At 36.9% G+C, this 21,050-nt stretch overlaps 1 protein-coding gene across 1 annotated transcript in view; it reads right to left on the minus strand.

The window, feature by feature from the left end:
• The window catches only part of PRKDC (protein kinase, DNA-activated, catalytic subunit), an 84,864-nt gene that overhangs the window by 42,798 nt on the left and 21,016 nt on the right, over window positions 1-21,050 (minus strand). Inside the window, exons 24-46 of the mRNA XM_026841457.1 lie at window positions 20,889-20,996; window positions 19,843-20,069; window positions 19,329-19,423; window positions 18,336-18,435; window positions 17,240-17,373; window positions 16,463-16,717; window positions 15,214-15,440; window positions 14,119-14,327; window positions 13,847-13,979; window positions 12,599-12,757; window positions 12,078-12,281; window positions 10,102-10,287; window positions 9,072-9,176; window positions 7,913-8,080; window positions 7,511-7,638; window positions 5,741-5,948; window positions 4,458-4,636; window positions 3,188-3,356; window positions 2,571-2,636; window positions 2,068-2,140; window positions 1,697-1,845; window positions 390-527; window positions 72-191 (exon numbers count right to left, since the gene is read on the minus strand). Coding sequence (XP_026697258.1) covers window positions 72-191; window positions 390-527; window positions 1,697-1,845; window positions 2,068-2,140; window positions 2,571-2,636; window positions 3,188-3,356; window positions 4,458-4,636; window positions 5,741-5,948; window positions 7,511-7,638; window positions 7,913-8,080; window positions 9,072-9,176; window positions 10,102-10,287; window positions 12,078-12,281; window positions 12,599-12,757; window positions 13,847-13,979; window positions 14,119-14,327; window positions 15,214-15,440; window positions 16,463-16,717; window positions 17,240-17,373; window positions 18,336-18,435; window positions 19,329-19,423; window positions 19,843-20,069; window positions 20,889-20,996 — 3,540 coding nt within the window. The remainder of the gene's footprint in view (window positions 1-71; window positions 192-389; window positions 528-1,696; window positions 1,846-2,067; window positions 2,141-2,570; window positions 2,637-3,187; window positions 3,357-4,457; window positions 4,637-5,740; window positions 5,949-7,510; window positions 7,639-7,912; window positions 8,081-9,071; window positions 9,177-10,101; window positions 10,288-12,077; window positions 12,282-12,598; window positions 12,758-13,846; window positions 13,980-14,118; window positions 14,328-15,213; window positions 15,441-16,462; window positions 16,718-17,239; window positions 17,374-18,335; window positions 18,436-19,328; window positions 19,424-19,842; window positions 20,070-20,888; window positions 20,997-21,050) is intronic.

Here is a 21,050-nt window from a genome sequence, read left to right on the forward strand (position 1 = left end):
GTTCTTACGCAGTTGATATTATAATATGACCGGTCATGTTAACAGAAAAAATATGACAGAAAATTACTCACATCCTCAGTATTAACAATAAGTTTTGCTATGAAGAGGCGAATATTTAGTGGTACTGATGGGTTTCCTAATTTGCCATGCAGAAATTTCATCCAAAGAGGAAGATCTTCTGGAAGTGTCCCCTGAAATTTAAAAAGACATGAGCAAGAATCAGCTCACTTCTTGGACCAAACATGCTACCAGGCCAAAAGCCCCCAGCTCTAGCCACACAGGTCTCATAATAATACAATCAAGAAAATTAATAAATGAAGAGATTCAACCATGATTCCCTTTTCTTGGTATAATTAGTAAAAAATGCCAACTTTTTGGTTAATACTGACCTCCTCCACCTTGGGTGTGATCTGGTTCCTCTGCATGTGTTTAATGAGAGTGGTCATAGAAGCCATACATTCATGTTGGTTAAGTTCATCCATTTCTAATTCCATCTCATCATTTAAAACCATGTATTCTGTGGGCTCCTGGAAAAAGTGTTACTATAATTAATAACAACACTATTTTTTTTTAGTTACAATAATGCCATGAGTCATTCTGATCTTATCTGTGACTACAAAGTTGACTACATGTTCAGGGTGTGCAACAGAGAATACAGCAAATGGGTTGTTCAGACACCTCCCAAAGTGATATACCATCTGTGCACATTTTTTACTTTGTGCCAATAGATGTCAACTTCATGCTACTCTGACTTTACTACCTGCCAGGATAGGTGTGGCAACGGCTGGAAGTAGGAAGAGTTAGCTGAACCTCACAGAAATTATTTCACCGGTGAAAGAATGTGTTAACGTCTTCCACAGGGGGAAAGCCCTGTTTTTATGGATGTGTTTTTTCGTACTGACTGGCAAGCACAGCAGCTCTCTCTTCTGCTCCACAGAATAAATTATGAAAGAAAATAGTTAGAAATTATATTACTATCCAAAGCAGATAGAAAGTACATTTCTGGTTAACTTCACTGCAGCTAAACCACCTTCTTGCTCAAAAACATGGAAACATTTTATCATTACCAATGTTAACTGTTATTTTGACACTATTAATCTTCAGTGTCTATGATACTTTTACTTTCTGTTTTATAGCAAATATCGATCTTATCAATATTACTGTTGACAAGACATCTCTTGATTGCAGAAGCTTTGGAAGACATTAAATGCTGTTCTTTCAAGAGTAACAGTTAAATACAAGGTGCCACAACAGAGATTTAAAAAAAAGTGTTTGATTGTTTATTCCATGCATTTGATACAAAGAGCTTGGTCAAGTGCCTTCAAAGACCAAACCAAGAGGGAAATGAGGAAACCAGGTGCCTAACAGCAAAACACAACCATCACAGGATACTCTTAAGGGCACACAAAGTCACAGGACACCTTATTACAACTTGGGTTGGACTTCACTCATGTTACTCAACTTTAGAAACCCAAGTAGGGCATTGCTTTTCTTCAGCTGTAGAGAGTGGAGAGAGGGAAGAATGACCAACACAACACAGCTCAAGTCCCCTCCCTCATCTTCTGGAGTAACCCATTCTCAGTCAGGTAGAACAAATATAGACTAGAAATTTCTCCTTCTCAACCCCAATAAACGTAAGCAATTTCTAGAAAGCATAAAGCGTTTTTTCCTCATAGCATGTAAGTCACTATATTACCTTTCTCCTGAAACGAGCATTGCTAGCTGTAACATCTTGGGAGCTATAAGAAAAACCTTGGACTCCAGTAGAAAAATCAAACTGACTCATTTCCTCACTCAAACTGCTATCCATCATGTATGATGCAGAAGCTAAATACTTGGGTTCATCTAAATAGGAAAAAGAATAGACCATTAGTCAAAGTAATTACAAGAAGCAAGCCTTTATTGGCCACTAAAACTTGAGGGTGGGTGGGAATTAGTTGTTAGATGAAGTACACTGAATGATTTTATTTGTTCCTGCTACTGTAGAAGCCAATTAGCAACACATCAACGAACACTGTATGAAAGGTAAGAAGGCTTTTTTTTCATAGTTGTAAATAACTTTCGTACCTGGACCACTATTCCCTGCATCCCTGGCCACTTGTCTAATAGCAATGTACCGCTTCTTCCTTTCCAGAGGCACCTACAGAATAAGCAATAAAGTTTGAAAATTAGGGGGTTTTTTAAATGTATGGTTTATTTATAATTATTTATTTACAGAAAAAATTATCAAAATCATTTAACATGAACAGAAATCCCACATTGTAAGTGTTTATAATTAATGTTACAGAACAACAGCTAAATTACTTATTCCTACAAGCATTCTTTAACAGATTAAGTGTGCTAAAAATTGTATTTACAAACACTGCAGGTGTGTTCTAAATTTCAAGTCTGGATTTCTCTCAGAAAAATATATTTTAAAATATTAGAGGTGAACTCCATTTTTTATTCACTACAGAATCCTCTTTCTCTATCTGAGAACTAACCTGGTCTACAGTGACTACACTGTTAAAGCCATATTCATTTTTTTACTTAGGAACATTAAAGCCCAGAAATTCCACTCACCCACTCACCTCAATTTCTACAGGAAATGTATACTGACGATTCAGGTCTATCAAATTTTCAAAAATCAGCAAGTTCTGCAAACCCAAGAATGATTGGAAATACCAAAATTATAATGCTACACAAAATAACAATTGCTCTGAACACATTTTATTTTTTCTTAAAAAACAACAGATCAACATATAGTCTAGAAAATACAGCAGGTTTTCTCTTACAGATCAGCACTTTCAAGAAAATTTTGATATTCAACTACTCAAGAATTCATAGCACAGACAGTGTGCTCTATAAAGAGGGCATGTCTTATTCTGTTATATTACAAGCACTGGAGAATTTAAACAACAGGGTTTTTCCCTCATGTTTCAGAAAACTGATTGAGAGTAGAGGGAAAACAGGGTAAATCTATCACTACCTCACCCATTTCCAAACAGATGGTAAAACCTTCATCAGCGATTCAAATTGCATGAACGGTGCAAGGAAGTCAGCTATGACTCCTTCTTTCTCACTAGGTACTTTGTTAATGCAATTGCATGTCATCCAGGTTTGATTCTTTGATTTATTGTAATCAGGTAAAATCACTTTGTGTCTCATGCTCTTTGGAAGCCTTCTAACAACAACAGCAGCTTCTCACCTTTTCTTTTTTTTCTGTAAAAAGAAAGCCTTGATAAAATTTACTTTCAGTGAAGACACAACTGATAACAGCAATAGCACAATTATATGCTGCACAGTGGTACTGTCTCCTCTTCTCCAAGAGCTGAGTCTCTCCTGCCATGTTTTCCGTAAATGCATCATAGCATGACCTTAAAATACAAACAGGCAAGAAGTCTTTTTTTTTAAGAAGAACGGGAAAGGCCCCAATCAGAGACCAGTGAATCAACACATTTCAAGATACATCTATTATTATAGCAGTGTCAGATTAAACCACCTCAGACTTGTTCAAGTTCTCTGCAGGTACACTGCACTAAAATGGAACCATTCAGCAATGACAAAGACAACTTCCCCAAGTATTTACACAGCAGTCCTTAACATCAGGAATACAATGATGGGCCATTTTCAAATACGATGGAGATATGTTTCAAAGCATGCATAAGTGTCTCTCACAGTGCTTTCCCAAGAAATAATAAATGGACAGGCATGTTAAACTATAGATAAGCCAGAGAAAACCAGTTTAGAATGCAATTTTTACAGGTCTTTTGCCCATAGCCATTTAGAGATCTTCTGCAAATCACAGCCAAGAAATTCTTTAAAAGTCCTCAAAGGACACAATATTGTAAAATAAAACAAAACAAATTAAGAGTAATTCAGGCATCTAATATTTTTTCAGAATATTAAACAAATAAAATAATATTAATTAGTATATATATATATATATGTATATATGTGTGTGTGTGTGTATATATGTATTTTCAGTATCTTTCGTCCCCCTCTGCAATGGTGATTAAACCAAACTACACCTACAGGGTGTGCTGCTGCATTATGAAACATAAACAAAATTCCATCCCATTTTCTCATCAATCATACAGATACTTATCCTACAATACGACAACCATATTCCACATAAAAGTGTAAGTATACTGAAACTGAAATTGTAAAAACACAAATTAAAGGTCAAGAATCATACCGAAAAGCAAAAATAAAACCACAAGCTTAACAAACAGAAAAAAAAAAAAGGCAAAACCAGGAGGCAAAATCCTATCCTGACATAGGGCTGCAGTCTACACTAGAAATCGTTCTATCAATGCAGATTCAATATAGTGTATTCCATTTGAAATCAAAAGCTACATCACAGATTCATTTGTTCGAGGATAAATGTAATCTCCTGATTTATAAGGCATACTTAAAAAGTGTATCTGCCCAAAACCTAATTAGAAATTAAAAGGAAATAAAAGAAATATTCTTACTTTATTAGTGTCTTGGTAAGTTCATTTCCTTCTACGCTCACAGAGCCACGGTAAGCTTGGTTAATTTTAGAGTCCTTGGAGTAAACATCTTCTTTTGAAAGACGCACATACATCACTTCTAGCAACTTGTAATACCCCATTTTCTTGGTGACTTGTGTATCAAAAGCATATTCATTGGACTGGAAACAAATAAGCAAAACCTCAGAAAGAGATTTCCTGGTTCCTGCCCTTCCTATATAGCTCTACAGTTACTTTAGTTTCTACCAAACAGCCTTCAGGCTTACTTCTATCTTCTAAAACAGAGAGAAGAGCTGATGATAATAGAACTGAAAGATTCTGAGTTCTTGGGTAATACAGTTATCAAAACTACATTGACCTGCTCTTTATCAGGTGAGCTGTCACAACTAAAGTTGGCTTAAATCATTATAGTGATGTTGAAGTAAAATACGCAGAACACCAAATAATGGCTGAGACTCATGACAACTGTAAGCAAAACATACATACCTGTCACCATACTGAGTATTGTTTATGAGTTTCTCTATGCATCTCACTTTGGTGCCAACATTTACAGCAACAGAAACATGGCAGGGGTGACTCTACAGAAGTCTTAGTTTCAGCATTTTGTTTTTAGTAACTGTTATTAAATTTGGATCATTTCAGCATCTTGTTTGTCCTGCTGCCTTTACACAGCTGCATCAGCAAACCATGGGAGTGAAGGACTACAGCAAGAGCAGAGATCTCCACTGACAACAAATCATTGCATGTAACTATAAACTGGAGGACAGGCTATAAATAGAGCAAGGAAGACTTGTGCTCCTAATCCCTTGCTGAAGGATCTTTGCAATGATTAGATGTACTTCATTCTCTACAAGTATGTCACCTAATTTAAAAGCTTTCATTACAGAGGCTGAGTATCTCTCTCCTAAAGTGTAGTAACAGGTTACAATTTTATACAGCTTTTATATTTCAAAGTTAGAATGGTTTTTTGCTTTTGACAGATCTTCAGACCCCTTTAGATATATATAGATAACATTCCAACTTCAGTTTTTGTACACAGTAGATATGCAAACATACATTAACTTCAAAGGAACAAGCGTGTTGGGGAATAAAGAAAAATCTTCTCAGTAATAACTGAACTATGTAATTGGCATAAACTTCAGCTCCAAGATAGAGAAAACTGGGAAGGAAATGGTTTCAATTAGTGTTTCACTCAAAGTTAAGATGTACATACCAACACCAACATTTTATTAGACTTTCCCCAATTCTAAAAAAAAAATTCATACCTTTGTAAACCTGGAATTAAGAGTATCCATAGCCTGTACTATAATCTTGCCAAAGAATCCTCTCAGTGCATCCAAGCTGCAGTGCCACAAGAGAGTGAGTAGAGAGCGATCCACAAATGCTTGACGAGTAGTATTTGAAAGAAGTTCTTCACTCTGGAACATTTTGTGAACAGTGTCCAACAGTATCACTTGTTTGTCAGTGGTGCTCCTAATCAATATGGAAAACTCAAGATGAAAACTTTTACCAAACTCCATTTAACAGCCCATCATAAATTGGAATATTTGGTTTGGAAGTGTCTGAAGACCTCTTCTGTGGACAGAGAATGTTTGTGTCTACAATATACCACACTGGAAGCATTCAATTAAAAAAATGTGCTATTTTATTTTCAAAGGGGTTGAACAAAGCAATTCACTCTCAGTTCAAGTGCTATCAACTTAAGTGATCATGTGGTTATACAGAGATAGCAAATATAGGTATCACAAACAATTACTATCTTCAACTGAATTCTGTTAGAACAAGCTCATTTACAGGTTTTACAAAATCTTCCCAGGCACTGAAAGTGTCATCTGGAAGTTGATGCTGCTTGTTCACACTTCAGAAATATTTTGGAAATGTGAAGACAAAAGCAAAATCTGAACTATTATGTAAAACTTTATGGCTGTGTTAGGTTTGTGTGTGGTGGGGTTTTTTTGGTAGTGGGGGTGGGGGCTACAGCAGTGGACCCCGTGAGAAGCTTCTTGAAGATCTCCTGGCTCCAAGCCAGACCCATCTTTGGCCAAGGCTGAGCCAACTAGGGATGGTGGCTGCACCTCTGTGACAACATATTTAAAGAAGGGGAACCTGGGCAGAGGAATGGGAGTTGTGAGGAGGAGCTGTGAGGGAAATACTTATGTGAACACTGAGGTCAGTGGAAGAAAGAAGGAGGAGGAGGATGTGAAGTGCACTGGATCAGACACTCCCTTGTATCCTGTGGCGAGAAGGACGGGCCATCCCCCTGCAGCCCATGGAGATCCATGGTGGAGCAGATGCCCACCTGCATCCCATGGAGGACCTCACGCTGGAGCACGTGACTGTGCCTGAAGAAGGCTGGGACTCTGTGGGAATTCCCCATTGTATTTTGGCACTGGGAGGACTGAAACAGGCAGGAGGGACCCATGCCAGAGCCAGAGCAGTCTGGGAAGAGCTGCAGCCTGTGGGAAGGACTCAAGTCAAAATTCACAGAGGACTGTCTCCCAAGAGAGGAACACCACTCTGGAGCAGGGGAGGAATTCGAGGAGTCCTCCTAAAGAGGAGGAAGTAATGGAACTGATCGCACCCCCCCCATCCCCTGCCCCTCTGCACAGCTACGGGAGAGGAGGGAGAGAAATTGGGAGCAGAGCTGAACCTGGGAAGAAGGAAGGGGTGAGTAGAAGGTGCTTTTAGATATGGTTGTATTTCTCACTATGCTACTCTATTAAGTGGTGGTAGCGTTTGCATTAAATTGATGTCCTTTTTCTTCCCCTAATGAGTCTTTTTGTCTGTGACCATAATGGGTGAGGTGTTCCTCCCTACCCTTACCTTGATTCCTGATCTTTTTATTTTCTCCTTCCCATTCCTGAGGGAGAAGGAGTGAGGTGAGTGGCTGCATGGTGCTCAGTTGCCCTCTGGACTTAAACCATGACAATGGTGTAAATCATCACTATTACAAAGACAACATAATAGAGGAAGCACATTTGCTTCATCAAAAATTCAAGGAGAACAAGAGCAAAAATCCAATAGACTAAACTCACCTTCTGGAAATTCTTTTGAAGCTGGCTTGAAATAAGTCCTCCATGATATGTCTGTGGTCCCTACAAAGGACTTCTGTCATCAACTTCAACAATATCGGACTCTGAGACAATTCTAATGCATCTAAAAACTGGACAAGAAGTCATACATAACATAAGGAGCCACACTGGATCAAATCAATTCAATTTAATTATGTAATTATTTTTCAATACTTATCAGAAGCAGATGCACAGAAGGGTATGTTTATTTAATGTGTATCTGTACATTAAACTTCTAGATAAACACATAACAGAAAAGCTGATTTCCTTAAACCGAGTCTCTCTCTAATTACAGATCCTCTGAAACATTGTTTCTAGACATACCTCACTGAGGCTTCTAATTACCTATTTGTTAAAAATACTGACCTTCTTAGTGCAGTCTACATAGTTATTGTGCTTCAAGGTTCCTTTGGGAAATTCATCAGACCTCATGGGAAAATTGAAAGCTACAAGTTGATCAAGAGCATTCTTAAGGTCATCAAGTTTTTCTCCAGTCAAATTAGTGAAGAATGGGAGAATTATCACTGCTTGACCCTGAAGGAAAAAAAAAAATAAAAATGCAGTTTCACACTAAAAAAAAAGATTCTCTAACTGAAGCAAGCTGAATAGGACCACCAAATAGCAGCAGTGGCTGTGCTTACTGACTTAATGGCTCAGTGTACTCATAGAGACACATTACGGAGCTGCTCATCTCTCAGGTGCTACTTCAGAAAACAGCTTTGGTCACTGCTAAGTAAAAGTTAATTAATACCTCATGGACAACATGGCTATGAATAAGACCTCATCCTTCTTACAAGCAAGCATCAATTCACACACAAGTCACTGATTTAATGACCACCTGGCAGTCAAAGCAAGATCCCAAGCTTGCTTTATTTTGAATGCACAGGAAAGTACAAAACTCTGTCTAGCTAAAGGCAGGCTGGCAGAGCAGCAACTATGCAAAGCTGTTCCACAAGTACAACATTTTTAATCTTCTAGTTGAAAGCTTATACTGCAGCATCTTTTGTAACTTTCACTTTCAGTATGCAGTACTTTATCTCCCTCTCCTGACCAAGCCATATATATATATAGCAGTTAATCCATTAGTACTGATCTCATACTTGAAGACATGGATATTAAACTCATAGCAGATGTTAATAATCTGAGCTGTAGGAAATATCACTCCTTGCTAAAAGCCTGATTACTTGTCATTTCTCAAATGAACACTTTAGAGTTCTAAACAATTTGCAATGGAGATTTTTTTCCCCCCCTCCCTAAAAATTACATGTCTTTCATCTGGACAAGAGAAAAAAAAAAGAATACCTAAAACCCAAAACATGACATCTGTGATACTGTCATCTGTCTGAAGAACAAGAAGGACGATTTAAAATTTTTAGGATGTTAAACAGGAGAATAAAAAGCAGAAGTGGTGTTCCTATTACTGTGCAAACTAAAGTAAAATTTAAGCCAAATAACAGGGAATTTAATGAACGACTAACGTTCTAAGCTAGGGAGGGCAGGGAAGCCACTGAAGTGAGCAATTTACCTTAAGATTTAAGCCTAAACTCTGATCAGTAAGTAGACTGGTATAAGTATCAAACACAGCTGTAAATGCCTCATGATTGGTATTGAAAGAAACTGAAGAGTCTATCTGGAATGACAGAGGAAATAAAAACATTAGAAATTTTGTTTTTAAAAGTAGTCAATGAACAATAAAAAACCATTACCTATGCAAGAGTTTATTTCCAAAAATACACTGAATTAAAAGAAAGCACATACAGAGTGATTTTGGTTATAAAAGGACTATCAAAAAGAATCCTAAAAGCTCCTACACAGTACAAACAAAATCATAGTGTTGGATATTTTCCGGTTCAAAAAAATATTAAGCTCCCTCTCAAAGCCTGACTTCCTCCTGGCCACTTCACTGCCAGCTAATACAGCAATACAGCTCACATTCTGTGTCCTAACACATACCTTTAAAATGATTCAAGTTTAAATTAACTAATTTTAAAAAAAGGAAAAAAAAATCTCAGTAAGTGATCTTTGTGTGTGTATGGGTGTACAGCTACAAGTTCCTAAAAATCCCCAATAGGGTAAGGAGATACATTATGTTTTCAAAACAGAGAAATAAAAAAGACCAAACCCCCAATGTAACAGAAATTAAAGGTCTTTGAAATAAAAATCTCTCTGCAGTCCATTGATAGGGGTAGAAGTCCTCCATTGTGACTTTCTGGATGCCAACATGACAAAGAATGTTATCAGAGGCTGCTCAGTTTCAAAGTTTACTCTCTAAACTTGTACCAATTCTCCAGAAGGAAAAGAGGCAGATAAAACATGAAAGCAGTTTAAAAGGGGGAGGGGTGTGGGCAGAAGAGCAAAATCTAGTAATTTCTGCCTGTCCAAATATTTTTTGTGCTTTGCAAATAAATAAAAAAACCCCAGATTGATATTTTTCAACTTTTTTCATTTTTTTTTTCCAAACATAAACCATCAGAATAAAATAGCATTTCTTTAAAACAAGATATAATTCCTACAGAATTAGAAGAGTTACCTGGGTTTTATAAGACAATGCATACCTGCAGAACTTTTGCCAGCAGGGTCAAGACTGCCATTTTGCTCTCAGGAGTGGAACCTTTGGCCCACCAGCTATCAAGTCTCTCCCAGTTTCTTAGAACAGCTGTGACAAGTTTCACTCCTTGCTGCTTGCGTACACTACGCTCCCTAAAACTCAGATCCAACATGCCGTTCAAAATGCTACCAACCTGGAAGGAAAAGTGACAGGTAGATTCTTGTATCCCAAATGAAAGGATGACAGGATCTCTTCACTGGTATGGGCAATCACAAAAAAAAGGCATCACATAACAATGCTAAATTTATATCTCAAAAAGATACAGAAGTCTCTGAGGATATTAAAAGCACACACATTTTTTTCAAAAGAGACTTAGACCCAATTTACTCCTGTTCCACACAGAGTACAACGCAGCAATTCCTTCACGTACCTTTTGTGTGAAAAAGGAGAAATAAATGATAATCCAGAATAACTTTAAATAACTCAATACTTGAAAATTTTAGTTAGTGTGAAGCTGAGAAACAGGAAAAATAGCACATATGCTAACTTACTAGCATACATTTTGAAAAGAAAAATAAACCATGGCATACCAGATATGAACTAAGCATGCCTCAATCTTTTTTCTTTAAAAACTTTTGGTCACTGAGTTCTAAACCTGAATTCTGCATTCTCCTCTTGAACAGTCAGCAACACCTAATAAACTGGATTAATGTTATCAACCTTGTGATTTCACCAGGTTTGGATGAGTACAGTGAAATAAACCTATTTTTTCTTCCCATATGTCACAAAAACTAAAGAAGAGATCTCTTATCAAATGTTAATCCATAATATTTTTTTTAAATAGTCAGGCAAAGAAGAGGAGCAGACAACTGAAAAGTGTTTGACCAACCCAATTTGGCTATTTACCTTAATTAAATTAACGAAGAGAAGATTTTTAACACTACTGCCACATGTAGCCAGTGTAAATCAGTAGTCTACATTTTATCAGATACAGTTTTAAAAGTAAATTTATTGTGGCATGCTCTGCACAGGAAACACTATAAAGTCATCACAAGAACCAGCCTTTTAAAAAATATATACATCTCTCTACAATCAAACTATTTCTGGAATTACAGAAAATTATGCTCCCAGTGTTTTGAAATGTTGCTTGGAAGTAACACCTTTAAGCATAACATCTTGGATTAAAGAAAAGATCCAAATATTTTTAAAAGGATAATCTACTTTCCTGAGCACCTTTGTAAGCAAAAGGGAAAGTGGACTTTCAATCTTTCTTTTTGACCCTTCTATCTGTCAGAAACACTGAAAGAAGGTTCCTCAATTATAACATGTTTCCTTTGTGGACCCGAAAGTTAGCTCTACACTAGTAAGTATTGTGGACCAACAGGAATTAAATCTCTTGAGCAAAACAAGTGGTGCTGAGACTGAACACATGACAACTACCCTGTATTTATTTCAGGTCACAGGTGGTTGCATATGTGTATGTGTCTCTATTTAATACTTTGATCTCACTCTAGTCTAGTCCTGTGGACTAAATGCCCATTAGTGGTTGGAGTTAATTTTCCAGTTTAGTTTTATCCAAAACAATTCCAGCCCACATGCTCTAGGATCACTCTGCAATGAAAATCAAAGCACAGTAAATGGGAACAATCAGACTTGCTTTGAAAGGGTATTCTTGATTTGAAGTACTATTCCAAAAGATCCAGAATTTCAGAGATTTCAGGATAGGTAGTAGGTTAGCACTTTCCACTCAGTTTGACATGAGACGACAGACAGCCTAAGTTACATCCGGCTGCCAGAGATGATGAAGATAGCACCACTAGGCCATGACTAAATAAATAAAAAAACCTTATCAATGTTGTCCAAAGTGCAACCAAAAGGATTTTTTCCCCCACTACACACTTGGTTACATCCACCACCCACAACTGAAGAAGTGTTACTTCTAACGTTCATATTTAACTTTGAACTTTTAAAGAAGTCCCATACCATTTGGGGATTGCTGACAGATGATTTCATAAGATGGACTATGATCACATCCAGGTTTTTCAGCAGCTGTTGATTGATGGTTTCTGAAAACAGGCTGTAGAAATACTGTCCATGAGAGAAATTGATCAGGTTCTTCTGGGATGCTCCCGACAGTGGCACAGATAACACTAATGTGTTCAACAGCAGACTCACTAGCTCCTCACACTGCGAAAATTAAGATACAGAGACAGTTCTCAAGCACATTAAATTTCACTCATTTCTTAGAAAAGCATAAAGGTTTTTTTAAAGCTCCTATCCCAAACTGTTTTATGTTACCAGAAGCACAAAAATAAAGCACAAACAGAAAACTGAAATACCTGTTATCTAGAACTGTCACTCAATTAAGCCAGAAAATCCTTACGTCTCCTCTATAGGAGTATGAATAATAAATTAGCCTCTTCTACCCAAAATATGAGTAGAAGACTACTGATGATGAGTATGAAGTGATGACTGAGTATTAAAACTGGAGAACTGTATCTTACCTGGTCATCAATAGCAAAGGCTAGCTGCAGGAGTCTATCAGCTAACTGCTTACTGCTGATGTCTAATGATGGAAGAGACAGCCTTTCACCCCCAGGTGCAATGCCTTTATAAACAACTGAAAGAAGCTTAGAGCCAACTGAGAAATGAGACCCTTCATCCTATGGAAATAAACAAGAAACCATGTAAGTGGAAAAAAAAAGAAAAAAAAAAAAATCACATAAAGGCTTTCCAATTCATCTGTATAGCTAATGAAAAAAACCTGAACTCCAGGTCATCTTAGGAAGTGATGCAAACATAGCATGGCAAGACACTTTTCTAACTGAGGAAGATTTTTTTTGATGAGACAATCCTGTTGTGTACAAAGTTCAGAACAAACTAATAATAATTTGACAATCTTCAAAAATTCTCTTCTGATCCTCTCCCAGAAATTTTTTCAGGTAGTACCATTACTACAGAAATAAAACCAACAACTTAGTCGGAACAGGTGTGCCATAAAAGGTAAATCATGTAGCTCTCTGGATATCCCCATCCTATAAGTACAGCTCCAGCTTTTGTTTAGACATAGAAGATGGATGGCAAATACTGCAGAGAAATTAAATATTTTGTTACTTGTTAAATATAGCTTTGCTCACCAGTAGACAAATTCTCTCAGCCCTTGTGACTGTCACATATCCTGTTTTCCTTTAATTGCCCAAAGTAAAATATAGATTCCCTACAATCAGAAACTTACTAGAAATAATTTCAGTAATATAGTCTAGATCCCCATCTCCCAACCGCTCTATCCTGTTTTCTTGCAACTCAGACTGACTATATTGCTTCTGATCAGCCCAGAAGGTATTTCTTTTCTAATTTCCCTCCTCACTTTCGATGTCCACTGTTTAAAAACGGCTAAAAAACGCCTCCTTTATAGGATAGTAAATCCTGTTTTTTTGAGCTTTCAGGCTTGCAAAGCTCACTAAAAGGAAGTTTTTGGTAGATTCTGGTTACCTCCAGGCCCTGGAAACTGGAGAAAGACAGACATAATCACGAAGTTCATTCAAACCTCAGTATCGTGGCACTCAGATAGGTAAAATAAACATAAAACACTTATTTCTGATTCCATTCAATACCAGTTCTTCACTGTTGATCTCATTTTACACAACTACTTAATCTGATCTGTTCTCTGTCTTCATACGGGCCTTTTACACAGGAAAAAAGTTCTTTACTGTATGAAAATATTTATCATTATTTTCTGGATAAACAATTACCTGACTGTGAAGAACAGAATGAAGCAGGCCAGATTTCTGGAGTTGCTTGCAGGCAGAAAGGATAGCACTAAACTTAACTTGATCAAAACGTGCATCTGAATTAAACAGATCAACAGAACAAAGGTCCTCAAGGCTAATGAGAAAAGAGAAGCAATAACATTACACTGGGCGGGGGAGCTCCATGTGCAGCTATACACAACATTATTTACTTTCCATTTTTCAAGGTGTGGCATTTGTTCTGGATTCATGCTTACCAGAAAGCCTCTACCTACCTCTGTGGTGTGATTCTTTTTTTAATGCAGAGTTTCAAAGATTCCTTATAGGGAGATTTCATCAAAGCTTTCATGAGTTTTACTGAGATATCTGGGAGATTTTTCATGACTTGCACATCAGCTGTGTTAAAGCCTACACGTGATGGATCACACACTGTCATCACCAGAAGCTCTATAAGGCTTGCATTAAGCAGTTCCTTCTCAAGTACCTAGGAAGAATAAAACATTAAATAAAAGCTTTATGTAAAAATTAAGTTAGATTTCCCTATTTTCTTCTTCATAACTTATCATTAGTCCATCTAAAATGAAACCAAACATGAAACAGCAACTATTCTCACTAAGCAACATTTTCTATATGAAATGTCTGACTTTCAATCAATTGTGCTAATACACAGAAATTATCTATAAAAACATACATGGGATATATGCTATCTCAAACTGCACATAAGATCTTTTAAGCCACATAGGCCTGTTTCCGTCTTGATTATACAGCTGTAGTCACCTTGAAATCCAGACGTACACCTCTGTGCAAACTATCAGAGATTTGCTGAAAATGAGACAGTCAAGAGTCTCAAAACTAAACTTGGCAACGTAAATTTTGTAAGCTATATAAAGTATAGTACTTATGAGTTGCTTATATTGCAAAGCTAGGCAAATGGAGAGATCTGAATATCTGTAATTAATTCAAGACAGAATTGCCACAATCTGCCTTTCTGCCTTTTAAGCAGCTATCACCTCCACATATTTAAGGCCATCAGGAGCCACACAGAAAATATTAATTGCAAGTACTCCATACAGAATAACAATCTTATAGTCAACATACAGGAATCTCACAGTCAATGTATAACTGGAATATACAGGAAATATTAATTCCTCTAATCAAAACTATATCACCCACTAAAATACAACTGTGCAATACAATTCTTTTCACTTACATGCAAAGACCACAATGATTCTTGATGCTTAGCCATCAATTACAATTAAAGCACCCCTAAAGATGATGTTCTCCAGTGAATTAACCTCACAATGAAAAAACAAATCCTTAACTACATATAAAATGTGTACCTTTTATCCACTACAGATTTCAGTTCCTACCTTCCAGAAATCCTGTTGGCATGTTTCCAGGATCATGGTGACAAACTCTATGATTCGGACAATAATGGTACACTTGCTGTAATTATACACATCTCTCTCTTGTGGACTGAACATGCTGCCTTTCGAACTGCAATCAAAGCACTGCTCTGCTGCGTGGATATCATGCAAAGCAATAGTTTTAAGGAAGAACTGCACAGCTTCCAAAAATGAGGATCTTTCATTTGCACCTAAGAAGAATCATACTAAGTTGAAATGATACAACAGCTCTCAACTTTTAAATATATTATTTTGTATTTGGAAGAAAACAGTTGAACTGCAATAACAAAGAGAGAGCCACCACATCCCACACCAGTGATTTCGGAAAGTCCGATGTCAGTTCCAAATATTAACATTCTGGCCAGTAAAGGGTAGATTTCTACTCACTGACCATTACAAGCACTTACTGATGATGATGACTTAGTCATCTGTAATAAAATGGATAAAAATTTTAAATCCCTAGTTTTGAATAATTTAGCCCCATGCTAACTGCATCTAACAACGATCTTACAGTATTGCTTTAAACCAAGACAAAGATGACACTGACAGACAGACTACCTGGAACTTGTACAAGACTTCATACATGAAGTAACTATGCAACTGTACTACCAGTGATAAAAAGCATTTTGTTTAGACCTGCATAAATAATTAAAAACTTTGAGGCACCCAATGGCTACACATAGTATTACTATGCACCTGATCAAAATTCAAATACAAGGCTTTTGAACCTGATGGAGTTGAAGTATCAGGAACTGAAGAAAGGTAACATGTACAGGGCTTGAAATGAAAAGAGTACTTCTTTCATTGCTTTCTGATAGCTCCCTCCAGACATTAACAAAGACCAGGTAAACAGCTTTGGAAGGATTAAAATAAAAAAATTACAATCAGCAGAGTGAAATTAGCAATTAGCTGTACAGAATAATTTTTGAAGATGAGATAGAGTAAAAGAAGCCACTGGTGAGTGGATGACAGACAGAAATGTAAAAATGTATTTCTAGGACTAAAAGGAAACGTCTTAAGATATGCTGTTAACAAAGTACTTCATCAAAAAAATCCAATATAACAACTGCCATTGAAACTGCTTAGGAAGAGTTTGTAAAATGAATCAATTCTCCATTTAAGAGAAAAGCTTAAAGTCCAAGTTAGAAACTTATCTTGGATGAGCTTTGTCTAACAGACATAAATGAACCTAATGCAACAGTTAATCACTCACCCAGTATTTCATGAGGTTTGATCATTTGCAGCTCAAAGAATGTATTGTAGCAGTCCAGTGCTGCTAAGAACATATCCATCCACTGCATGACAGTCTGTAAGCTGAAGGGCTTTTGCATACCACGGAGAGTTGGCTGAGAAAGAATCCCAGATGGACTTTTGGCATCGCTGCCACCTCCTTCAAATTTGTTAATGAGGAAAGAAACACGTTGTTTTTTTAGAACATCAGCCAGCCAAGAAGACGGAGACTTGTTTCCTGATAGAAATAGAAATATAAATTCTCTAAGAAAAATACATTTCAAACTAGCAAGGAATTCAAACTAGCAAGGAATTAGAGGCAAATGGACTGACACACCCAAACTTTGTGCTTTAAACTGTATCTTCTAGTGGAGAAGGTATTGGTTCTGTTTTAGCCTCAGTGATACTACTTAAATTACCCACAAGGAAAAGGCCAATTTGTGAGACACTACTACTTCCCAGTCAGCAAATACCGTCTTCATAGCTGAACATGACAACAGTTCTGGGCCTGTAAATTCTCCTTCCTGGCTGGAAGGAAGTTCACAATAAAACCTTCCATGCCCACAAACCCCAAGACTCTCACAATATTTCATTTCCAGTATGAGCAACTACTCAGTTTCTATTTAACAGCACTGAGTGAACAGACATTTGCTTCAAACATGACTTTTCTTGTAATTAATACTTTGCACTGAAAATACAGAGGGAAGACATGCACAGTATTTAGAAAGCAAAGATAATAGTGCATTGTGACTTAAAATACCTGGTAATAAAGGAACAAATTCATAGAAGAGCTCCATGGCTTTGTGTCGGCATTCTGTCTGAGGTCGTCCACACTGCACTAAGAGCCACATGACAACATCCAGAAGACACACCGTCTTAGTGGCTGGAAATCCTCTGCATGAAAATATCAGGGATTAATAGTCCTCTTAGCATCTACCAAGAAGCTACAGTCTTCCAGTTGAAAAAAAAAATAATCAGTGTTCCATGAGCATTATGTATGTATATATCTAAATACAACCCATCTGCACTGCAAGGGAGGGCTCTTCTACAGGCACGTCTTGCACTGCTTTCCCTTCTTCTCACTCTACTTTGGATCCCCAAAGCACAGTCTTTGTGGCAACAATTTAAAAATCAGAATCAGGTCTCTTTCCTTCTCTTTGTAACACTCAAATAGACAAAAATGGGGATTAAATCTTAAATAAGCTCACACAGTTTTTCCCCATCTATAACTATCCAGTGTCCTAACTTACCAAATGCCACACCAGTGAGCTAACTCTTAGACTTAATTGCCTGTTTCTTTAGAATCACATGATAATTCAGATAAAGAGAGACCTCAGGAGGTTTCTAGTCCAACCTCCTGCTCAAAGCAGGGTTAGCTATGCAATCAGACCAGGTGACTCAGAGCTTCATCCAGACTGATACTGAACCCATTCTTGCTTCTTCCACTTTTTTCACTACCCCTCTTTAATTGCTTATCATCATACTGCAGCTTGTCTTACTTTTGCTAACACTTAGCAGCAGTAAGAAAGACTTTAAAGGAGTTTCCTCCAAGTGCTTTGTAGCATCAGTGCTAACATTACTACAAACATTGCTGTGAGGGAAATATGCTTTTCTTCTCTGCCTGTCATTGCCAAACTAGAGTAAGATCACCACGCTGGAATAGAGAATGACAATCATGATCCTCTAGTATCATGTCCAGCATTTCCCACCAGTAGTGCAACAGACATATCAGTTGATTTGCATCAGCAACAGTCACAGGATGTATTCCTCATTGAGAATCCCAAATGTTTAACGAAATTACATGTTGTTAGTTAAAATGCAATATTAAAAAAGCAAAGAAAAGGCAAATTGCTGACCGTGGTACTCGCCGTCTTCCCTCCTTGCTCAGAGAAGGAGCTTTATACTTGATTATGCGCTTCAGGTGATTAATAGTATCACAACATTGTTGAGTAGTACCTGTTAGAAGGACAGAATTTACATTTACAAATAAATGCTAGTAACTTGGTTAAATGAATTGAGGTATTAGCATTATAGAAATGGTGCAAGAGATTTACACACAGGATAAAGTCTACCCACTCCACTACTCTGTGCTTCTACAGGAAATTTTTAAGGGACACAGAACAAAATCATGAAGTAGAAGACAGGCCAACAAGGTCTTTACTATAAAACTGTGTATTCTACTTTCTCTGACCACACTTACAGAAACTGTAAAATTTTCCCATGTGAGTACTTCTTCTGGGGCTACTTCTATCATGTATTGAACTGTTCAGGTTTTGGTTTTATGCTCCAATTACTATTAGTTGATGAAGGTCAGAGCATGGGGGGGGGAGAAAAGCAGGTTTACTGAAGAATCATTAGTACCGTGAAAGAAGTCGTAGAGTATTCATACAGCTACATACTGCTGTAGAGAAGAATGACAAGGCAACCAGGAAAGGGTATTACAAATGGTGGAAATCTTCCACAGGATATTATAGAAGCGTCAATTTTTCAAGCATTTTGTTTGTTATAAAAGCAGACTTCAAGATTCTCAAACTACATTTTTTACACTGTGTAACTGCAAAACCAGGACTCAGAAGCACATCTAGTACTTTTAGGGTTACCATAAATCTGTATATCATTGTAAATATGAAAAGGTTCTTTCTCCTGGGCTCAAAGTTTTCCAAAGGTGCAAGGAGTTGATTCAAAGGGTTCCTAACTACGTATCAAATGACTACCAGTAACGAAATATAATCCTTCCTTTGTTTTAAAAGCATGCACAATTACTTTTCATACAGGTATAGTAGTTTTTCTCAAGATCAAGATTCCACAGGATGGCTTTTTTCTTCATTCCATAGTTAATTATAGCTCACCTAATGATTTCTCATCTGTATGTGTTAAGGCCAGACTTTCCAGAAATACAACCAATGCTTCAAATACAAACTGCTCCACCAGAGAATGTTCTTCCCTTTAAAAATCAGGAATAAATGTAATGAGAAACACGAGCAGAAGAAGCACTAAGTGTGAAATTCTAATTAAAAAAATAAATTAAAACACTACAGAATTAAACTGCACAAGATATTTGCACAAAAAAATACATTTAAACCACTAAAAAAAGCAACTAAATTTGCTGACCACCTTTAAAAGGCACAAATAACTTTCCATAAACTTGTGATAGAAATTTAAATTTAAACACTCCCCACTTGTAGAAAGCTCAAACTACAAAATTATAATTGAAAGTGAATAAGCTGAGTAACTCAATTTTACAGCTATCATATACATTAATAGAATGAATGTCAGTGGATGACTATTTGAGTTCTACACTTAATTCTTTTTATCTCCCTGAACATTTAGTCCAAGCTACTTACTGTTTCAAGCTCTGCTCACCTAAATTCTCTGTAAATGCTGTTAAAAGCAAGTGCTGCACCCAATCTCTTGAAAGCACTGGGATGAAGAGCAAGACTATACAACCGTTTAAAAAGGGACTTGGTGTTCACTGGGCTTTTCTCCTGCTGTCTCGGTGTTGTCTGCTTAATAGACCATTTAAAAAATTCTCGTATGCACTGACCACAGAAATCTCTCAAAGTGCTGTCATCTGGATCCACTATGCCACTCTGAAATTACATAAGACTATTTCATTACAAGAATGAAAGAAACCCCGCCATTGTTTCAGTGCAGTATTAGAGTAGCTTATATATACAGTGTAATTTCTAAGTTAACAAACAGTTTCCCAGAAATAATAAAGCTTCAAAATTACTACTGTCCAAGGGAAGGGCAGTATTCCAGTCTTCACAGCACTGGATTAAAACTCAAAGATCTGGATTTCTATTGCCAAAGCTACCAGTTTAGGAGTCTTGTCTAAGTCACTTCATTTTCTGATGGGCCAGTTTCTTCTGCTTTAGAAGTGGTGTGACAACACTGTCTTTCATTTACAAAAAGTACTGCAAAACCTCCTGACCTACCTTGCCTCCAACCACTTCAGCTTTGTGCACAAGCCAGTTTTAAATTTAAAGCTTTTGCACCTGGGGAAAGCAGAGAAACTTAAGAGAAAAATTAAGCCCACATCAAAAGCAGCTTTCATTCAAGGGAAGAAGGGGTAGTGTGTGGTGTGAGTGTCATTCAGTAGTTCCTTGTATACACTGATGATAAAGAGAGTGTTTCATTAATCCTATAAAGGCCCTCTAAAGATGCTACACCTGCATTTTGAGAATGCCAAAGAAATAGAAAAATCCATCATCAAAATCTCAGTTAAGAAACATTAAATGGTCATTTAAAAAAAGACCAAAAACTTGATAAACTGTTTTTCTTCTTTCAGACAAATAAGGAGCCATTATATCTGTTCATGTGTTCTCAGTTCTTCCTGTAGTAAAATGATGCTAGTTAAAAATAGTCACATGGCACAGAAAAAAAGAGAAGACAGACTTATGACCTACCAAGATAGCTTCCAGGAATGCCACTGTATCTTGACTCTCAAATTTTTTGTTGTTGGTAAACCAGTGAATGAGTTGCATAACTAAAGGCTCATACAACTGTCTTGTTACCTGGAAAGAGTAAACGTCAACTACATTTCTAGGATTAATACATCTCTGTATGTT

This window comes from Athene cunicularia (genome assembly GCF_003259725.1).
Source record: "Athene cunicularia isolate RWA chromosome 2 unlocalized genomic scaffold, athCun1 chr2_part1, whole genome shotgun sequence".
Lineage (NCBI taxonomy): Eukaryota > Metazoa > Chordata > Aves > Strigiformes > Strigidae > Athene > Athene cunicularia.